Source organism: Corvus brachyrhynchos, unplaced genomic scaffold, assembly GCF_000691975.1.
Source record: "Corvus brachyrhynchos isolate BGI_N302 unplaced genomic scaffold, ASM69197v1 scaffold5, whole genome shotgun sequence".
Lineage (NCBI taxonomy): Eukaryota > Metazoa > Chordata > Aves > Passeriformes > Corvidae > Corvus > Corvus brachyrhynchos.
Window position 1 is genome coordinate 10,805,658 of NW_008238321.1, and position 19,160 is coordinate 10,824,817.

The 19,160-nt window shown below is 37.7% G+C and overlaps 1 protein-coding gene across 1 annotated transcript in view; it reads right to left on the reverse strand.

Annotated features, from left to right (window-relative positions):
- Positions 1-18,588, reverse strand: part of TRRAP (transformation/transcription domain associated protein) — a 77,229-nt gene extending 58,641 nt beyond the window's left edge. Inside the window, exons 1-22 of the mRNA XM_017734300.1 lie at positions 18,426-18,588; positions 18,014-18,063; positions 16,936-17,046; positions 16,287-16,391; positions 15,618-15,701; positions 14,840-14,896; positions 14,115-14,240; positions 13,711-13,788; positions 13,392-13,480; positions 12,465-12,561; positions 11,960-12,098; positions 11,377-11,455; positions 10,134-10,368; positions 8,842-9,169; positions 8,633-8,730; positions 7,777-7,971; positions 7,060-7,251; positions 5,503-5,668; positions 4,025-4,281; positions 3,232-3,432; positions 1,209-1,360; positions 1-168 (exon numbers count right to left, since the gene is read on the reverse strand). The exon at positions 1-168 is cut by the window's left edge and continues 2 nt beyond it. Of these exons, the coding sequence (XP_017589789.1) occupies positions 1-168; positions 1,209-1,360; positions 3,232-3,432; positions 4,025-4,281; positions 5,503-5,668; positions 7,060-7,251; positions 7,777-7,971; positions 8,633-8,730; positions 8,842-9,169; positions 10,134-10,368; positions 11,377-11,455; positions 11,960-12,098; positions 12,465-12,561; positions 13,392-13,480; positions 13,711-13,788; positions 14,115-14,240; positions 14,840-14,896; positions 15,618-15,701; positions 16,287-16,391; positions 16,936-17,046; positions 18,014-18,063; positions 18,426-18,525 (3,107 nt within the window). The 5' untranslated portion in view covers positions 18,526-18,588. The remainder of the gene's footprint in view (positions 169-1,208; positions 1,361-3,231; positions 3,433-4,024; positions 4,282-5,502; positions 5,669-7,059; positions 7,252-7,776; positions 7,972-8,632; positions 8,731-8,841; positions 9,170-10,133; positions 10,369-11,376; positions 11,456-11,959; positions 12,099-12,464; positions 12,562-13,391; positions 13,481-13,710; positions 13,789-14,114; positions 14,241-14,839; positions 14,897-15,617; positions 15,702-16,286; positions 16,392-16,935; positions 17,047-18,013; positions 18,064-18,425) is intronic.
- Positions 18,589-19,160: the final 572 nt, after the last annotated feature.

Genomic DNA, 19,160 nt, shown 5'->3' on the forward strand with positions numbered 1-19,160 from the left:
TGGGGATGAGGCGTGGCCACGAAGGGCAGGGCGCTGGGCCGCAGGTCCTTGATGACGGCCGACATGAAGGCCCCGGTCAGGGCCTGCTCGAAGGTCTTCCGAGCCGGAGTGTCCTGGGCCTTGTAGCGGTGAGAGATGATCACGCTGGGGATGGACTTCTCAGTGAAGCTGAAAGACAACGTTGTGCTCAACTGAACCCAAAGTGCAGTGCTTGCAGCTCAATCACAGCCCGTGTCAGGTACTTGATTGGAAATTTGCTCTCGGTATCTAACTCCTTCTCCACCTCCTGTTTTGCCCTCATTTTGATAGAGCTAGACCAGTTCACTCAGCCCGTATTAATTTTGTCAGCCACTGGTCTCCAGCATGATGGATAGCTCAATTTCATCAGGAACATTTAAAGCCAGTGGTTCAGAAGAAGCCACGTCCATACAATAATAGGTATACAGGCATCACACTGCAACTCAATAACAGAATGTCATTTTCAATATTTTGACATTTTTCTCTTTTTTAAAATGACATTTGATTTTAATCTTGAACGATTGAAACTATTTATCAAATCACTGCCCAACAAAACTTATTCATTGCAAAGCTATATTTATGTCAAGTCTAACAAGTCGAAACTGTGAAAGCTACTATGCTCTTTAGCTACACTTACTGTATTGCAAGAGTCAAAGTCAGCCCACACTTTTTGGGCAAAGACATCAAAGTTGTCTAAAAGCAATAAACTCAGTAAGTATCAATGACCAAAATTGCAAAAGAAGTAAGAAAAGCTTCAATAAAAAGCTCTCATACCAAGACAAACAGAGGTTGTGTGTGTGACTATGCTATAGCTTAGTCACTAAATGAAACTGAGTTTTCTCTTTCACTTTAGTAAAAGCTTCGATGTACATACAAAACGTAACAATCCAAATTAATCTTTAAAATACACTTAAGCACCAGAATATTCCAATTATTTAAATATATGAAACCACAATTAATCATATTGATCATACATAACAGATTACACACTGGCCTGTAATTAGGGGAAGAAGATTAAACTATGAAACATTAACACATCACTTGCATTAAAAAACTTGCTAACAAGATTCCTTTTCACCAGCAGGCAAAAACCCCATGAATTGCACAGACTAATCACTGTCTCTAACCTAGGTTGTTCCAAAGACACCACAACTTTTACATACACATTTACGTTTAAAGAATTGTCATACTTGGGATGTGCAAGAAGCTGGTATAATGCATGTTTGTTATCATCCAGGCTCATCATGGCTACCAGGAAGCACTTGATGACTTCCCACGCCTGCCTCCGGTAATAGGGCTCCGTGTTGGCGCTCTTCAGACAGTCCAGGGCGGTCTCGATTGCCTAGAATGGAAAAGAGAGAATCCAGACACTTCTTGTTCTTGGCATTTACCATAAGGTCATTAATCAAGGGAATGGTGTCATTAATATATATTAAAAGTAACTTTTAAAGCATGCACAGTTTGGAGTGCCCAAGCTAAGAAATGCAGAGAGAGCACAGTTTGAAACCACCATGGTGTTTTCTGTGCTTCTGTACATGCTGAGTTTCATGGCAGATACATTTTACCTCCATGGTCAGAAAGCATTTCAAGTTATGAATGAGGTAAATCTTCAGTGTGTCTCTCTCCTTCCCAAAAAAAAAAATTTTCCTTGCCTTCCTTTCAGCAATAATTGCTGTGCCTAATCCCTTTATTCCTTATGTATACAATGCATTTATACCCATATATAAATGGTACCTTGCCATGCATGATGAAATGTACATGTAAGCAACTTCTGAACACTGTTCACTTAATGGAAATAGTACTCTTCCTTGTCAAGAAGATTTAATACATTCGAGAATAATTCAAATCAATCCTTTAAGATATGACGACAATTAAAAAGAGGGGCAGGTCTCTTTGGGAAATTTCTATTTTGTGTACATATATTTTTACAGAGAGAGATAAAAATACATAAAAGCACAACTGTCTAATTTCTATCCTTCTCCCACAAAAGAAAGGAAGAAATTAAAGATAAATAAGATAGGCATTAAGTAAAAAAAAAAAAAAAAGTAAAAATTGCTCAGGACTGCCTTGAAATAAGGAATTTCAGTACCTTATCAACTGCAAATAAAAATCTAACCATTCATGCCTAATAAGTTTATGCAGAAAAAGGCCCTGCTACAAAGTGGGCATTTTCCTTCCTTGGTATTTCCAATTACTTAACTAGTTGTCATCCTAAGTTTTTAATCACAGGATCTCAATGAAAAGAAAAATTAGTTTTACACAGACCACAGAAGTCCACCAGGGCACTAAACAAAACAAGGATTTCTTGTTTTCAATTTATTCCACTTTTTTTTTCTTTGTAATTTGACATTTCCTTTTCATAGATACAAAGTGTTCAGCAGATAACACACTCTTTCTTGGTCAATACCAAGCAGCTGAAGATTGCTTATTATCAATGTTAGATCCTTAAATCCTTAGGAAAACTTAGTTTGAATTAAACTAGCAGGACAGGTAAATGTCAGCAACTACAGTATTTACATGTATTCAATTCATCAGCTTCAGTACAGTGGAGAAATCAGTAAATCTGCATTTTAAGAATCACTTTTCCAAGCTATTTTTAAGCCTGATGGCTCTACAGAGCCAGAGAGCCAGCTGCCTGTGAAGAAAATTGCTTACTACATTCAGATCATATCTACTTATGAAAGTCTAATTGAAAAGGTAAGTATTAAAACTCTACAGACCAAATTATCTCCGAATCCAGCTTCACTCTCAGAGGAGATTAGATTGCTGTAATTAGCAAGAACTAAGCATTTGTGATACACCGTGGCTGCCAGATGAAAGCCAGTACAGTACAAAGTGGTTTTGCAGCACTAAGAAGTGCTGCTAGAGACCACAACAAAACCACATCACTGGAGTCGTGAGAATAATCAGCACTGAAGAATTTCTACAGTAAATTTTTGGTACATTTCAAAAAGAAATAGGGACTTTTAGATGGGATTCCTGCACCTAACCTAAGCAATATACCAGAAGTTCCAATCTTATCCATTCTGTGAAAGCATTTATTTGGGCCAATTTAGCTCCCTATCCTATCACTTTGTAAGAGCAAACAGCATGCCTAAATCCACTTTTTGGGGGTGACACACAGCACAGTTTATAGGGGAAGTAAAGAAAGAACTGGCAGACAGATGTTTATAAAGCTGATTTCTCAGCACTGAAAGTAACTTAAGCCCTTACCTTTTCCATTGGGAGTTGAATGGATGCTTTACAGTCTGAAAATTCAATTGTAATACTGGGTCCTTGGATTTCTGTGACTACATATTGTAGTTTCTGTGATTCCTTCAGCATTTTCCTGTTACTTCCACCAAATTTCCCAAGCACACGATAAGCCACGTGGGAGATGCTGTCAGCAGGATTGCGCAGGGTTCGCCACAAAGCCTGGGGGTTAAGAGGTACAGGGGCAGACCAGTCTTACTTCAACATTTTACAAGTTGTAATGTAAAAAAAAAAGTAAAGGCAAACAATTATCCTTGTATTTGGATAACTGACCCTGCATAAGTTCCTTATCAAGGTTGAATACAAGCAGTCTCAGTTCACAACAGCCCAAGTGCTTTGTAACAAGGTTGTCCTAAATGCAGTTTTAGATTAGATTGCTGTCATCTTTGCTACACTGGAATGTAATTTCATGCTTATGATGAATATTAAACAACATTGTCAATTTAAAAAGCAGGCCAGTTAAGGCCGAACTGAATTAATCTCAGAGCTAGTTTTGAAATACAAAAAGCAAATGAAGTAAATAGAATATAAGCATTGAACAAAGTATATAGAAGGAACAATTCATTCACTTCTAAATCTTCTCAGTTTTCAGCTCAACAGCACAACACCAACAATCCTTCTACACTCATGTCAGATTGGTATGGGTCTCACAACAGATTTTTCAAGTTTTTGTAACCAGAGCTTCACACAAATTTCTAATAATATTCAGCAAATCAATGACCCCTTGTGGTCTAACAGGAAACGACACGTTTACCTGCATGAGCTCAGCTCGAACTGGCTGAATGTGGTCGTACAGAAAGTCTGGCTGCAAGTTATCCACACACAGTTCCAGAGTTCTTAAGCCCTGGCTAACCAGGGTCTGGGATCCATTGAGAGCTGACACCAGCGGGTCCATCAGCATTGGCAGATAAGGCAGCAGCGAGCTCAGACGAACGGGCACTGTGAGGCAGAGCTCTACAAACAAGTCTTTCATGTGCTGTTTATGAAGGCCACTTTGTAACATATTTAGTCCTGAAAATTATGGGTAAGTTATGCACTCACAGGAAAAAGACAGTCCACAGTTTATTGTTAAAAATTGCTATTTCCTGAATTCAGAAGAACCTGATGTTTTTAAATTCTGTAGAGCTTACAGCTCCATAAATAATCAATTTACAAAATATAATACCATTCATTATTCTAACTTACATCTAAGGATTTCATGCAGTGGATGGTTTTTTGTCTACACACATATAGAAGAAAAAGCCTCTATGCATATTTTAAAGTTTAATGTTAGACTCAATAAGGCAGCATTTGAATATAGTGGATGAAAAAGAAAAAGAGATAATTTGACTCAAAACAGCCTTGTAACAATAAAAAATAATCTCATACAGAACAATTGTTTTTAAAGTATTTTGACTCCTGAAAAGAAACATTCAGTGAGTTCAAGTACATTAATTGCCCCACACAGACTAAGCACATTCCCCAAGTGATTTTTCTCCCATAAAGATTTCACATATTCCATGAATCTACTGACATGAGTTTTACAAAATGATTTATCGATAACAGACACATTTGCTAACAATAAAAACTGTCCCTACAGCTAGATGGGAACCAGTCTACAGTCCTGGAATAGTTCTGATTAGCTTGCCCTTAGGTTTAAGTAGTTCTCCACATTTCCTTGCTCACCCTCAGTATTTCTGGAACACAGTTCTTGCAAGCATAAATGCTCAATTAATCAAACTGATTGTTATTTCCATTTCTTTTTGCAGTCTGGCACTACTTGAATTTCTATTTATCATGCCCTTGCAGGTGCACACACATGCCCTCAACTGCAGAGCAGCCAGAGCTTCACTGCCATGTTCTCCCCACAAAATCAGTGATGGCCTGGCAACGATGCTTTGCCTATTCACTTATCCCTCAAATGCTTTGTGCCAACAAAGTTACCCACAGCAAAAAAAACCCAAACAAGTAAAAGAAACAAACAAGAAAACCCCAACAGCCCCACAATGAAAAGAAAAACAAGCAGCAGAAATTGTGAAGCAGCCAAAACTATGGAGCCTGAAGCAGCTGATAGAAAATGAAAATAAGCACATTCAAGATATTTAAATCAATCGTTAAACTCAAAATCAGAAGCTACTTCTCAGGGGTAGGGCTTTGCTTTTGAGGGGTTTATAATTACACAACATAACTTTATTACTACTATTCACATAAAAAAATCAGAAGCTAGGGTGGGGAAAGAAGGTATTGTTCTACCTTGCAGTAAGTTTGGTAACAGCGGCAAGAATTCTTGGTATAACAGATCATGACTGCCTCCTCCAATAGATCTGAACAGTGCTCTGAGCAGCAGGAAATAGTTATAGGGCTCTTTGGCAGTCTGTGCAAGTTCCATAGAGCTGTTCACAATCTTGTGCAAATGTGGCTATAAAGAAAATAAAGCTTAAAGATTAATAAAATACCAATTTTATCATCATCATTGCACTGTACAAGAATTTAGCATGAGATTCTGCAAATCTGACACAAGAAAAATATTTCCTCTCACTTATCTGGGGACATGAAGCAGAAATCAGAGGTGTCAGAATGACAGAGAGGACACTTAACAATACTAATTCACCCCAATCTAATTTCACTACTAGTTCCTAATTTTTGTGAATGCTAAAATTTCATTTTGAAAGCAAACTCTTTCAAGTAAAAAAAAGGTTATGGAACTGGTGGCCTTTCTAGAGCAGAGGACATGAATATCTCGCAAGTATCAATAAAAATAGTTGATAAATGCAAGTATTCTCATGCACCAGAGACAAACAGTAACATGTCTGGATATTATTAACATCTTTCTACATTGCTATGCAAATGCTGCAAACAGCCTTCATCATTCAATTAAATTCTCTGCCCAAGGCCCCTATCATCCATCCTACAGAAACAAAAGAAAGTAACAGAAGCATGAAACTGTGAAGGTAGTAAATTACACTCTTTAAACTTCATCTCCAGCTTATACAATCCAAATGACCTTGATTCTGATGACAAACTGCAAAAATTAAAGCAAGATTATATGAATATTGCTTCATATTACTGTTAGTTTTCAAAGACTGTGGAAAATTGGTAATCCCTACTCTGTTCTGCACAGTTACCTGTATCAGAAATTTTATTTGCTATAAGGTACGAGGAAGGAAAATTAAGAGAAATTATGAGAGAACAATCAGTGTTCCATTAAAATCTTAATGTATTTTCTAGATACAGGCAGCTGCTGCTTTTATGAGGAAAGTGCACCCTTGCTACAAGCTCAGCATTTCTAAATTCACTGAATAATGAGATGATCTCATCAACATAAATAGATCCTTGGAATACACAATATGTTGTCAGTAGAAAAAATAGCATTCCTTAAGCCCAGCCTTTTCAAGAGCACAGAAAAATCTAACTCAAGAGGTACATGTCACTGAATATTACATGAGTAAACAAGATTCACCAACAACAAAAAAGTCATTTCAATCCAAGCAAAACTCTTAACATGGAAACAAAAGGGGAAAATATGTGAGAAGATATGCATCTTCTGACCATGAAGTTACATGGGCTTATGGCAATCACAGACCACAGCCGTTTATACTCAGAATTAGCACATCACTTCATAGTTTCAAATATGAAGCAAATATTCACAGAAACCATCTCTTATAAACAAGACAATGTACTTGGCACTAGGAAAAAATGTATCACAAATAGTGCTTCAAACATTAAATGACTCTCAAATGTTAGACAGTGTAAAACTCTTAAGAGTGCTGTTTTTAAACCAGACTTATTTTTAACACAAATGACCTTTACCTTCAGCATTTGTTCATTTTCAGCTGCAAATAGTGAAACTGAGCCAAAGACTAACTTGAACAGCTTGAGATACAGATTGGAGAGCTCCACATTAGAGCCCATTTCTGGCAGCCGATCCAGAAGATACTCCACCAAAATGGTTGCAAAGAGAGCAGAGGTAGTAGGGTTTGCCAAGAAAGAATTGGCAACAATCTATAAAAGGAAACCACAAAGAAGTTATTACTGCTGTAATAAAAAGAACAAAAGAATAAATGCACTATCCATTAAAAAAAAAAAAAAAAGATTTCTTTTCCCACTTCCACTGCTACCCAAGTGATTCTGTTTGTCCTCAGTGGAATACAACCATGTATTTAACTTACTGTTCAAGTTTTAAGTTTAAACAGATATTCTAGGACTTGCATTCTGTAAATTAGTAGAACATTAGCACAACCACCTGAAGAAAACAACAACTCCATAATGTCCAATACTTTTCAAGAATGAAGTCCATTCATATGTTCTAAACTGAAGTGTTCGTGTTTGTATTGCATCACTTAGTCTGGTAAGGTTTTTTCAAAATCCATCTTTAAATTATTTTCATAGACTATACAGACTGCTTCAAATCTCACATGCTAACTTCAATATTATGATTTAATATTCCACATCAGCCATATGTTCCTCAAGGCATTAAGCTCTTTCCTACATGCTGTTCATTATCAATTAAAGTAAACAGTAACATACCTGAAGAGCATAGTTTTTAGAGATCCTCTCCACCATGTAAGGAACAGTAGTTTGAAAGATTTCTTTAAAAGTTAAAGGGTTCATCATTGTGAACACACCAGCAAAATGCTCCAGAACTTCCTTTTCCTCTTTCATCCTGACTGTCTGACAGTTTGCTACTCGAACATATGTCTGTCCATTTCCTGCTATTTGCACCTGCAGCAATTGAGAAAACAGATACACTGGTTACAGAATTCGAGTAGCTTCTTCCCCCTTATTCTTAAAATACCTTTTGAAAGTAACTGAGATTTTATGGGTTTGACATGCAAGCCCCACACAACTAGAAGTTGGGCACAAGAGCCAACCATGACAAAAATACTAAAACTGAGTGTTTTCAGAACAGATTTTAAAACTATGAAGTTAGAAGTGGAAAAAGACAACAGTAGGAGATACCAGTGTATTTGTAAATTACTTAATACCCAATCAAACACTCATCACATACACTCATCAGTACTTTGTGTAACTACAGAAGATAAACACAGACATGAATGCTTCAAGTATTAGCTAAACTATCGCCTTCAAGGATAGATTTCCTTCACTATATGAAAGAATTATTTCTAGTCTGACTTGCCTGCATGAACAGACAAAAATGGCTCTTAAGAAAATAATCTGCTGCTTCCAAGTAGTAAGCACTTTGAAATTCACTTTTGAAATGCATTCTTCATATTGAGCATTTCTCAATAGTTGTGGTCCCAGTTAAAGACTTAGTGAAAATACACTGCATGTGTAATCTGTGGTGTAGCTGACAAATAAATCCTTATAAAAAGATCTAACAGTAACTGTATAAATAGAAGTGCTATGTGGGCAGGTTACATACCTGATAAATATCTAACGCTTGCATTGCATATTTCACCAGCTTTATATAGATTTGAGTCTCCTTAGGTTGCAACTGCTTATTAGGAATGAATTGTGCTTCTGAAAGAAGAACAAGATAGTTAAGCATTAAAAATACTATTTGCTTTCATTCTAGAGCATTTTTTTCTGTAGAACTATGAGAGATAAATGTAATTAAATATGCAGTTTTACCACCAGGAGCTTTGCATGAGGTGATCCCCCACGTGATCGTCTTGACCCCACAGACCAAAGTTTTCACTAAGCTCCGGCAATCCGTGACCTGAAATGTCTGTTTGTCTTCTTTTTCTTTTTCCCCTTGTTTTTCAAACACAGGCACTGGTGTAGGGGCCACAGGAGTGGCTGGGGCAGGAGATGGGACAGGAACAGGGGCTGCATTTGCTGCTGTGGGCACTCCGGGTAACGCGGCTTCAGCTGCCCCGAGCTCGGACTGGGGCTTGCACTTCTTAAAAATGACAGAGAGCTGGTAGCGTGCTATGGTGTGGAATTTCAGAACAAACACCTAAGGCAAAGCAGGAGAAGCAAATCAAAGAGCAGGGAGGGGGAAAGAAAAGGAAAATAAGTTTCTTCTTCAAAAATCATGCTAAATTTAATAGTACTAATACTTCAGTTCAGAATACTGAGATCAATAGAATTTACAGCTAACTGGGGCTTGCACTTCTTAAAAATGACAGAGAGCTGGTAGCGTGCTATGGTGTGGAATTTCAGAACAAACACCTAAGGCAAAGCAGGAGAAGCAAATCAAAGAGCAGGGAGGGGGAAAGAAAAGGAAAATAAGTTTCTTCTTCAAAAATCATGCTAAATTTAATAGTACTAATACTTCAGAATACTGAGATCAATAGAATTTACAGCTATTTCTGAAGTCATTCAAATGACAAACATTTTTAGTGTATCAATAAATTAGTTTGCCTTCTTTGAGCAACGGGTGCATCCTCAATTTTCAAAAATACAAAAAAAAACCCTCTGTATAAAGATCCTTAAAAAGGATCATTAGGTCTTCAAAGAGCAGATATTTCTAATTGTACAGATTGCATTGTGTTATGCCAAGGACCTGTGTGAAGATCCTCTTTCAGGGCTTAAAAAAAACCCACACCAAAAAGCACACCCATAACCAGAAGGCATTAAAAAATCCAATTCTTGCATACTATTATACAAGGAAAAAAGCTTGTAACTAAAATTTAGAATAAAATTATTTTTAAAAAAACAAGCTACCCAAAACAGGCATTCAGTTTCCTGCTTTGAAACTAGCCACTGAATGAAGCTGAGTTGACAAAGCATCTCCACTACACTTGAGATATGATCCCAGCTGCAGAGCATTTTGAAGAGCCCTGAAGCATTAAAGTGAAATACAGGACACAGACTACATATGCTCGTTTCTGAAGAGAGGAGAAAGTAAAATGCGATTGACAACATACTGCAAAACAGGATATCCCAGCAATTACCAAATGCTTTAAACAAATCAATACCTCCAGCATCCTCATAAGGATGTCTCTACCATTTCCATTTTCCTGTTCACTTTTAGACCGGATACAGTCTACCAAATTTAGCAGAAGCTTGCAAGACATGGTCTGGATACTGCTTGGCAAGGATTCATCATCAATGTTCTTGGCAAACAGCTGGACAGCCAGGGAGAGGTCATTGAGTGGCAGATGCTGCCGGACGTGATGCACCAGGTCTGCCAGGGTGCTGTATGCAAGGGGTCTACAGCCAAAACAAGCAATGATGAAAACACATGGAGCACAACTAAAAATGTTGTTAATTGGACTTAACTGCCTGGAAATACTTCCAAATTTCTCAAAGTAAGTTTTCTATTTTCATATGCAAACCCAGAGTTCACAAGGCTTTTTTGGTTACACAAGAGAATTTTAACGTGTACAACCTAACCAACGATGCACCAATCTATCCCACAACTCTGGTGTTGCCTCTTTGACCTTTCTTCCCCCCACTGGAGAACACCCCACCACATATTTTTATCTACATGCGGTTAACATCCATGTTAGCCACCTTTTGAGCAGTGTTGGTAATCTGTTTCATAATTAGTCATAAATGATCCATGATTTCAAAAGCAGTTATGAAAATTGGTAAATTTCAAAAATCATTTCTTTTCAAATACCAGGTAAAGAATCTAGCAGAGCAAATACTTCTAAATCTAATACATGCTGTCAATAAGGCACACTTGATACTTAAACAAAAGGAAGCAATTCTCCTAGTTCAGATACTAATTTGATCAGCAAGCTCACCTAAAATCTAGGTTATTGAAAACATAGAAAGTTAAGTATTCTCTCCATTTACTTTTTCAATTGCAAACAAGTAAGTTTTAAGGTATTCATTGACAAAAAGTTTCTATCTCATTCAGATTTTACACTGGACATAAGATATAGGGTGTTTCATAAAATATTGGGCAGATACTGAGTTGGTTTCTCTGTGATCACCGTTTTGGTTGCCCTCTACAATTCAAAAAACTGAAATAATCTTCATTCACCCATTTTTCTTATTTTGCCCTACACTCACATTACCATGCTGTGCCATCAAAGTGTTAAACAAAAGTCACCATTCCAGCAGCAGAATCTCTGCCAATAAAACAATCTAGTAAAATTAGTTATTTGAAGCAAAGGTTTAGGACCCTATACAGAAGCTGTAAATATTAATAATTTTCCAACTAAGCAGCACTGGCAGGCACTCAGATCATTACTCCAAACTTTCTCATACCTCAGTGTCTCCCGGGCAGTGTATCCAGAGCCAATCAGTATAGATTCATCAAACAGCTTGTCCATGCACGGAATAAATTCTGTAATTTAAAACAACAGAAAAATGAAAAAGCCATACTCAATGATTGGCAAAGGAAATAATCAAAATAAAACAGTTAAGCATTAAACCACTTAATTTAGGTATTTAAACCTAAAGTTAGAAAGTGATTCTATCCCAAAATTAATTTCTGAAGCTTATAAAAGGCAGTGCCATTTACAAGGAAGCTTTCAAACAACCTCTTGTGACTGTCTACTCCACTGACACTTGCCCCTTGAGTAACACTGCAGTACCCAGTCAGAGCCAGTTATATTTGCAAAGAAAAAAAAAAAATGTTCACATTATTTTCAACTTCTAAAAACTAACTTTCTCTATATAATTAATGAGTTACTGGAAATGTGAAGTTGAGCAACCCTGCACACAACAATTCTGTTTGGCCTGGCCTCTTGTGATAGTCCAATATAAGTAAGTAATATGCCTCTTAAATTGACAGAAATAGCTGAGCTCTTCCCAGTTTTCAGGTACATTCATAAAAAGTGCTACATACGGCTCCTCAGGTCTGTTGTCAGGATGTGCTTAGCAGCAATCAGGAGCTCCTTCCTGAGGTGTGCTGTTTCAGCTGGACAATTGGAGAGCAGCTGCAACATTCCTTTTACCATTTGCTGAGAATATTTAGCCACTAATTCCTACAACAAAGAAAGAATAACATGAGTACAACTATTATGACATTCTATTCTTAAGGTTTGGGTTACATCTGCAAAATAGCACTCCATTAAAATTCACTTGTTTATCTTCCAAAATCTACTCCTAAAACTAAAATACAATAGTGATTCCATAAATGCCCAGGGAGGGGGAATGGCACATTTCCACTTTGTATTCACATGAGAATACTTCTGAAAGGATAACCAAGTACAGCCCCACCTTCAGATATTCTACACAAGCGCTCCCATCTCCAATCCCTGATGCACTGCAGTCATGCAGATCACTTGCCTGCCATAAAGCAGCTAGGAACTTGATGCATTAAGTAACAAAGTAATAAAAATGCATCCTACCTGGTAAATTCTGATGATGTAAGCCAAAAAAGACAATGTTTTAATCTGAGCTGCGATAAAATCAGCATACAATTCCTTGTTATAAAGTTTATGTTGTCTGAAATTAAATTGAACAGTAGTTATGATTCTGTTCCTCTTAATACCTTCACTCAGAAAATTCAGTGAAGCTTCAAATCACATCATCTTGTAGTGAGGTTCTTGCTTCTTAAAGGAATATAATCCCTATGGAAGAGCCCATTTTCAACAAGCCCTCTGCCATTCCAATTCCCAGCAGCACCTTTCTACGGAAAGGCAACCCAATACAAAGCATCAAACATTTGGCTCAGTTCCCCTAACTGGGGCCATTTTTTCTCCAAGCAGTATTCCCTCCCACAGACTTGTCTGTCTCTCTCAAGCTTCAACCACTTAATTAGATCATCCAGGCAAGACAGGGAAAGGCAGAGATCTTGCTCCCACTGCCCTGCTCAGAACCACTTGCTGCTCTTCAGAAACATCCCTCTCTGAGGCAGAAAAAGCATGTGCCACACCACAAGGCTTCATGTAAGCTATACCTTGGAAGAGCAAAAATATATAATTGATGGCATGGCAAAGATTAAACAACAGCATGTGTCCAAGCTCCCAAGGTCCCCACCACGGTCTGTGGCAATATGGGGTTTTGTCAGAAACTGTTTTAAAAAAACTCATTATCAAATAATAAACTGGGACCTACTGCACAACTATGGACTTTATCAATGGCATATAATGCCAATTACTTCACATACAGAACCTTGACAATTTTTAGTCAAATAATCTTTGCTACTTTTGAGATGCAGTAAGACTAGAATGACAAATCACAAGATAGAAGACAAAAATATTTTGAGTAATATTGCATGACAGATTTAAGTAATTTATCCCTAATATAATCAAAATACTGTTAAATGCTCTTACCTTGCTTGAGTAGACACTTGTATTATAATAGTGTTCATAATCAAGGGCACAAATTCAGCTACTACATTATGAATGTTCAGTTTGTAGAGCTTAAAAAAAAAATAAAGTATTATTAGAGAAATTCACAAGTCACACTTGCAGTCAACTTACTGGAGAGCTAATCAGAAAAAAATTAAGACATCTCACCAGCTTATTTTTAGATGATATTTTACTTTCAAAAGTATATCACATTCATTTTTACTAATATGTTAACCAACAGAAGTGACACAAGCCATTCAGTAATGAAGTATTTACATGCAGAATACTGAAGTGTACTAACCTGATACATGAGAACAACAATAATAGGTAGCTCAGCCAAGACCTTTAGTGACAAAGATCCTCTGGGAATTATTGAATGCTGAAAGAAAGAACACATGCTTTATAAACAGTTTAATTATCAATTCAAAAGAGTATGTAAAACAGTTTTACAGAAACTGCTCATTTTAGTAGTACTATACTTACTAATAATATTTTTAAAACACAAAAGCATTGGGTATTATATTAAATAAAAATCCTGTAATTACAGCTGCATAGAAAATGTCTGGAAAGTTTCAATTGGCTTCTACAGAAAAGTTTTGATAACAAAAACAAGCAAAAAGAAAGTCTGTTATTTTTGCCTGGCCTTATGATCTGCAGTCCTGTGCTCCAGGCAGTTCCCCAGTTCAGAGCACTCAGAACACCCACCGTTCTCGTTTCGCTGTCTTCTCGCTCAGGGTTCACCTTCACCACAATGGTTGTAATCATGCCAACCATTTCAGGAGTGGGAACGGTGTTCTCTGGAATCACCTGAGGGTTCTCAAAATACCGATTCTACAAGGAAAGAGCAGAGGAAAAATATCATAATGCCATTCATAGTCGAAAGGCCATCCCTCTCCTTAGAGCTCCTCCATATAATTTTCCCCCAGAGCAGTTCACTCCTCTCTGCATGTGATGTTTGCACTGCAGCATCTGCCTGGACCAGACACACACCCTGCAACCTTTCCCACTGGAACAAGAAGCAGAAAAGCTCCCCTAGCCAAGGCGGTTCTCCTGCTAAAGGAAAACATCCCAAGAGTTACTCTGTATCAGGGATGGAGGATCAGACAAGAGCTGCCTTCATGACCTCACCCTTCCCTCAGAAACGAGACACATTTGGCTACAAGGAGACAACTGCAGCCAATCTCACCCTGCTTCAGTACTTAAACTCACCTCGATTTTCTCATACCAGTAATAGTGTGCCACAAACAGAAGGTTTTCCAAACCAAAATCTAAATGTCTCCATTTTTAGACGTAGTTTTGATAGATTCACTAAAACTGTATTTACTTTGTGTCACTAGATACAAAATAATTATGTTAATATCTTTTAGAGAAAGAAATAAAAACTAGTTTTCGGACTATAGCAAGGGCAATTTAACAAGTAAAAAGCTTACCACTACTTTTGGAAGTTCCTTGTAAATCTGTTTCACAAAGTCCAAAAAATGATGAATCTAGGGAGGAAGAAGTCAGTTACCATAAACAAATTTTTAAAGAAAAAATTTTACATCACAATTTTAGAATCTCTGTATTAAGAGTACCAATACATAAAATCTCTAATCACCAACATTTTTCATGATAACTGAAAATAATCTGAAAGTGTTCTTCTATCTCCTTCTGCTCTGTCAGTATTAATTCAAATTTCTCTTGGAAAGAATCTAACCTACCTATCATCTCTACATAGTTCCAATACAGTATTGTTAGGTATAATTACTATGAATCAACTAAGTCTTTCCAAGCAAAAATCAAGGCAAAAATGCAACAGAATAACAATGCAAACTTCCAAATCCCCCTTGATGAGTCACAGGAGAGAAGAGGGGAGAGGGGAAAGGGGAAAGTCAATCATAGTAAATTCCTTTTTCAGGATTTTCTATTACAAACTAAAAAGGCATCAATTCTCTTCCTTTGTGTGGGAATTTTATTCCTTAAACTGATCATATTGTTCATAAACATTTAAACCAAGTATAACTAAGCTTAAACAGTTTGGTTTTTTCCCCAGGAGTGCTAGCATTATGCAATCCTCTTTTTAAAAAATTAAATATATGGTTACCACAACAGGTCAGGCAACATAAAAGGACAGCAGCAAAACAAATCAATCAACCCACTTGAACAAAACAGCAATTCTGAAGAGCATGGCAGTAAGTTTTATACCATCTAACAAGAGTTATGACCTACTTCTTGAGTGATTGCTGGTCGGAACTGTTTGTGCAATTCAATAATTATTCTTAAGCAAATCAGTACATTTTCTTCATTCTCTGTCTGGAAAAAAAAAAAGAGACTTTTTAGTGAGCCCACTGCTGAATTCTTCAACTACTCAGTGGATACTTCAAAACCCTGTAAAATGATACTCTTCTCAACAATCTACAGTGCCCCATCAATGGATTTGCATGAGCAAGATGTCTTTCCTTGGGTACCTTGCAGTCCTAGATTACGTCTGAAATTAAAGCCACCCCTATGGGAATAAAACCCAGACATTTCAACCACTCTGTACTGTCAGATCTGTTCCCATTGCCCCTCAAACAGAGACCCCCACGTGAGCTTCAAAGGGCAGTGTTGTGAATTCCCAGACAGAAAACAAACTCCAAGAATAAGCTATCTGCCAGAAAACGTTGCTCAGCATGAGATCAGTACCCTGCATTTGTAAAATCCAAGTTTCTAAAGGGCAGAACAGAACCTGCAGAAAACCTGTAGGTGGTAAGAGAGGACATGGGTTAAGCTTAAACAGAACGCCCAGCACCAGCAGCACAGCTATGGAAAAATCCTACCCCCAGCAAATTTTGGAGATGAAGTAGAGGAAAATATTTCTGAAAATTTGACAGAGTTTTAAGAGGAAGGAAAAAATACCTCTAGGAATCTAAACATCACAGACAGGATATTTTTGGTATGAAGACGAAGATGTTCATTTGTTGGTATTCTGTGAATTATTTCAAGCACCAGCTTCCGGAGTTGCTGTAAAAAAAAAAAGAAAGGAAAAATAAAGATATGGCAGAACTTTTTGGAAAATCCACAAAACCCAACAATTGGTTGCAGCATCTCTTTCAGCTTAATAATTCTGCATGTTAAAATAGAAAAAAAAAATTTATTTCATGTAGACATAGGCTTGTATACAAAGACATAATCCTTCCTACTACTCACCTAAGTGAATAAGGCAAATTTATCAAATTTACTATTGAAAAATCAGACTTTTTTTAAGGAATGCAATTTTAAGTATTTAATGACAAAGAATCAACTTTTGCCTTTCATTCCTAACCTTCAGTAAAGTCAGTAGTTTGTAACAATGTGAAGCATCTCAGCAAGAAAGCCAATTCCGTTGCACCTAGTTTTCCTCCTTTTTCTCCAAAGCCCAGATTTGCAAAGTTTATGAGTAACTTACTTAGGACTTTTTCAATTCCACTCCAAATGACAGATCTATTTTTAACAAGCCTTACATCAGTTCATTAGATTAATCAAGGACTTCACTGCAAAAAGGCAGGAGATGCTCCACACAGTTTACCTGTGCTGGCTTCTCCTGCAGAAACTGAACTTCCCCATCCTGTAGAAAGGTGAGAAACCGAGGGATGATGTGTTCCAGGAATGTTGAATATTGAGGGGATGATGTCACATTCTAATTAAGAACAAAAAATGGGGAGATATAAAACAGACATCACGCAGATTATATTCAGTTACATTCAAAGCCACTATTAAACATTTTCAGTGAATTTTGAATAGATTCAGTGACTAAGTATCTGCTGACACACTACAGAACCAAATGAGTTCCAAGAGAACATTAGCAAAACAAATACTGAGCAAGTTCTTCCCTACTGAAGACAAGAGCAATGAGAATCAACTAAGCCTTCAGATTCTAAACAGATCACCAGACTAAGCTGTTAAAACTACTTTTTTAGTCAGATAAATTGTTTTAGAGATGGCAGGTCAGCTTGAACAGATAAAAAACTCCACAAGAATGTTTTTTAGTCTTCTATAACTTCAAAACAGGTACATAACAACTAAGCATTCAACTGAAGTATAATTTCTGCTAACACAAGGTTGGGGTAACTCGTGTTTCACATTTTCTCTGCTGCTCATCTAACATGATGGTCCATCACCATGCAAAAGATGTCACTGGAGACATCTCCACCCCTGATGTCAGATTCTGCATCTGACAACTTCTCTCTTACTTCCACACCATGGAATACTCAGAAGAATCAGGAGGGCCTCTGCTTTACAAGGGCACAATACACATTTGAACTAAATAAAAGAAACCTTTAAATACAGACATTTCATAGCATTCAAAAAAATAGAAGAAAAAAACTCTTACTCCACTTTTATTTAAATGCTTAATGAAGAAATATTAGGCAATGAAAGCTCTTTAAGTCCAAACGTAATTCTTCAACAACCTGGCTAATTCCTAAATAGGAACCTAAAATCAATGACTTATAACCATATAAATCATAAGTCATGGGACACTACTATTAATCTTTTAACTGCTTAACATCAGAAGTTCTATTAATATACATTAAGCACATGAAAGGCTGCCACTGCAGAAAGTTAGGGAGGGTTTTGTTGTTTGGGGTTGTTTTCTTTTTATTTACCTCAAAATTCTCACTGACTTCTTGCATCATTTTCAACTTGGTTTCATCAGCTGAAAAAGGAAATTCAAGCAAAGAAAATGTGAGTGTAAAACTAGTCATGAAGGAAAACACCAGGCTCATTGATCAAAGAAGCAATCAGATCTTATCAGTTTAGCTATCACTGCCCAGTTATAAGACACACAGTTCTCTCACACAACAACCACACAACTGCACACACACAAAGCTCACTCACTTTGGCTCACGCAAGTGTTTCTCATCATTTTGCTTCTTCAAAAATCAAAACCCAAACAAATTCCAAAGTGAATTCGACAGACTTCACTGCCTCATTTATCAATTGCCTGAACAAGTCCGAAACGCTTGTGAAACAAACTGCTGAAGAGCTGTAATTTTCAGTAAGAAAAAAGTCTCTTACGTGTATTGACATCTGTAAGAGCAGCCACAAACTGAAGGTATTTTTTCATCAAAGTGGTTTGGTCCACCACCGTAGGCCCTTGTGCTGAAACAAATGCCATCTTGGAGGAGGAAAGATCAGCTTTCAGTACATCAAGACCAACACACCTACAAAAGAATACAGAAGTATTTATTAGTTTACGTGGCTTGTTAACAGCAGCTATCCCACCACCTACATCCGTTCTTCTGACATATTGAAGAGGACCCCCTTTTCCAAAAACCGCAGCTGTCACATTTACTTAGGCTTACAAATATAACACCAAGCATGTACAGCACTCGCTGCGACAGGACTGCACTAATAGATAAAAGGGGTTATTGGGCTCTTCACAGCACATTTACGTGTTTTGCCTGGTTTCCTCTCTCCCAGCAGCAGGCTCCAGGCTCAGGGATGCTCCCGACACTGCACACGTGCTATCCTGTCTTCCGCCCCAGCCAGATCTCAAACTTACTGCTACCCTCGGACACATCCCTGCGGGACTCACTCCCAGGGGCGCCAGCAGTTGTCCTGCTACCACAAACTGCCTTTCTCGCCCCTAAAGAAGCCTAAAATCACATCTAGCTTGAGACACCGACGACCTCCCTCCTCCCCTCGGGGGCTTCCCGTCAGTTTTGCTCCCGGCCAGGTCCGGCCGAGCCGGCCCGCAGGGCTGGGGGGGCCCGCAGCCAGCCCCGGACCCCGCGCCCCTCACCTTCCCCG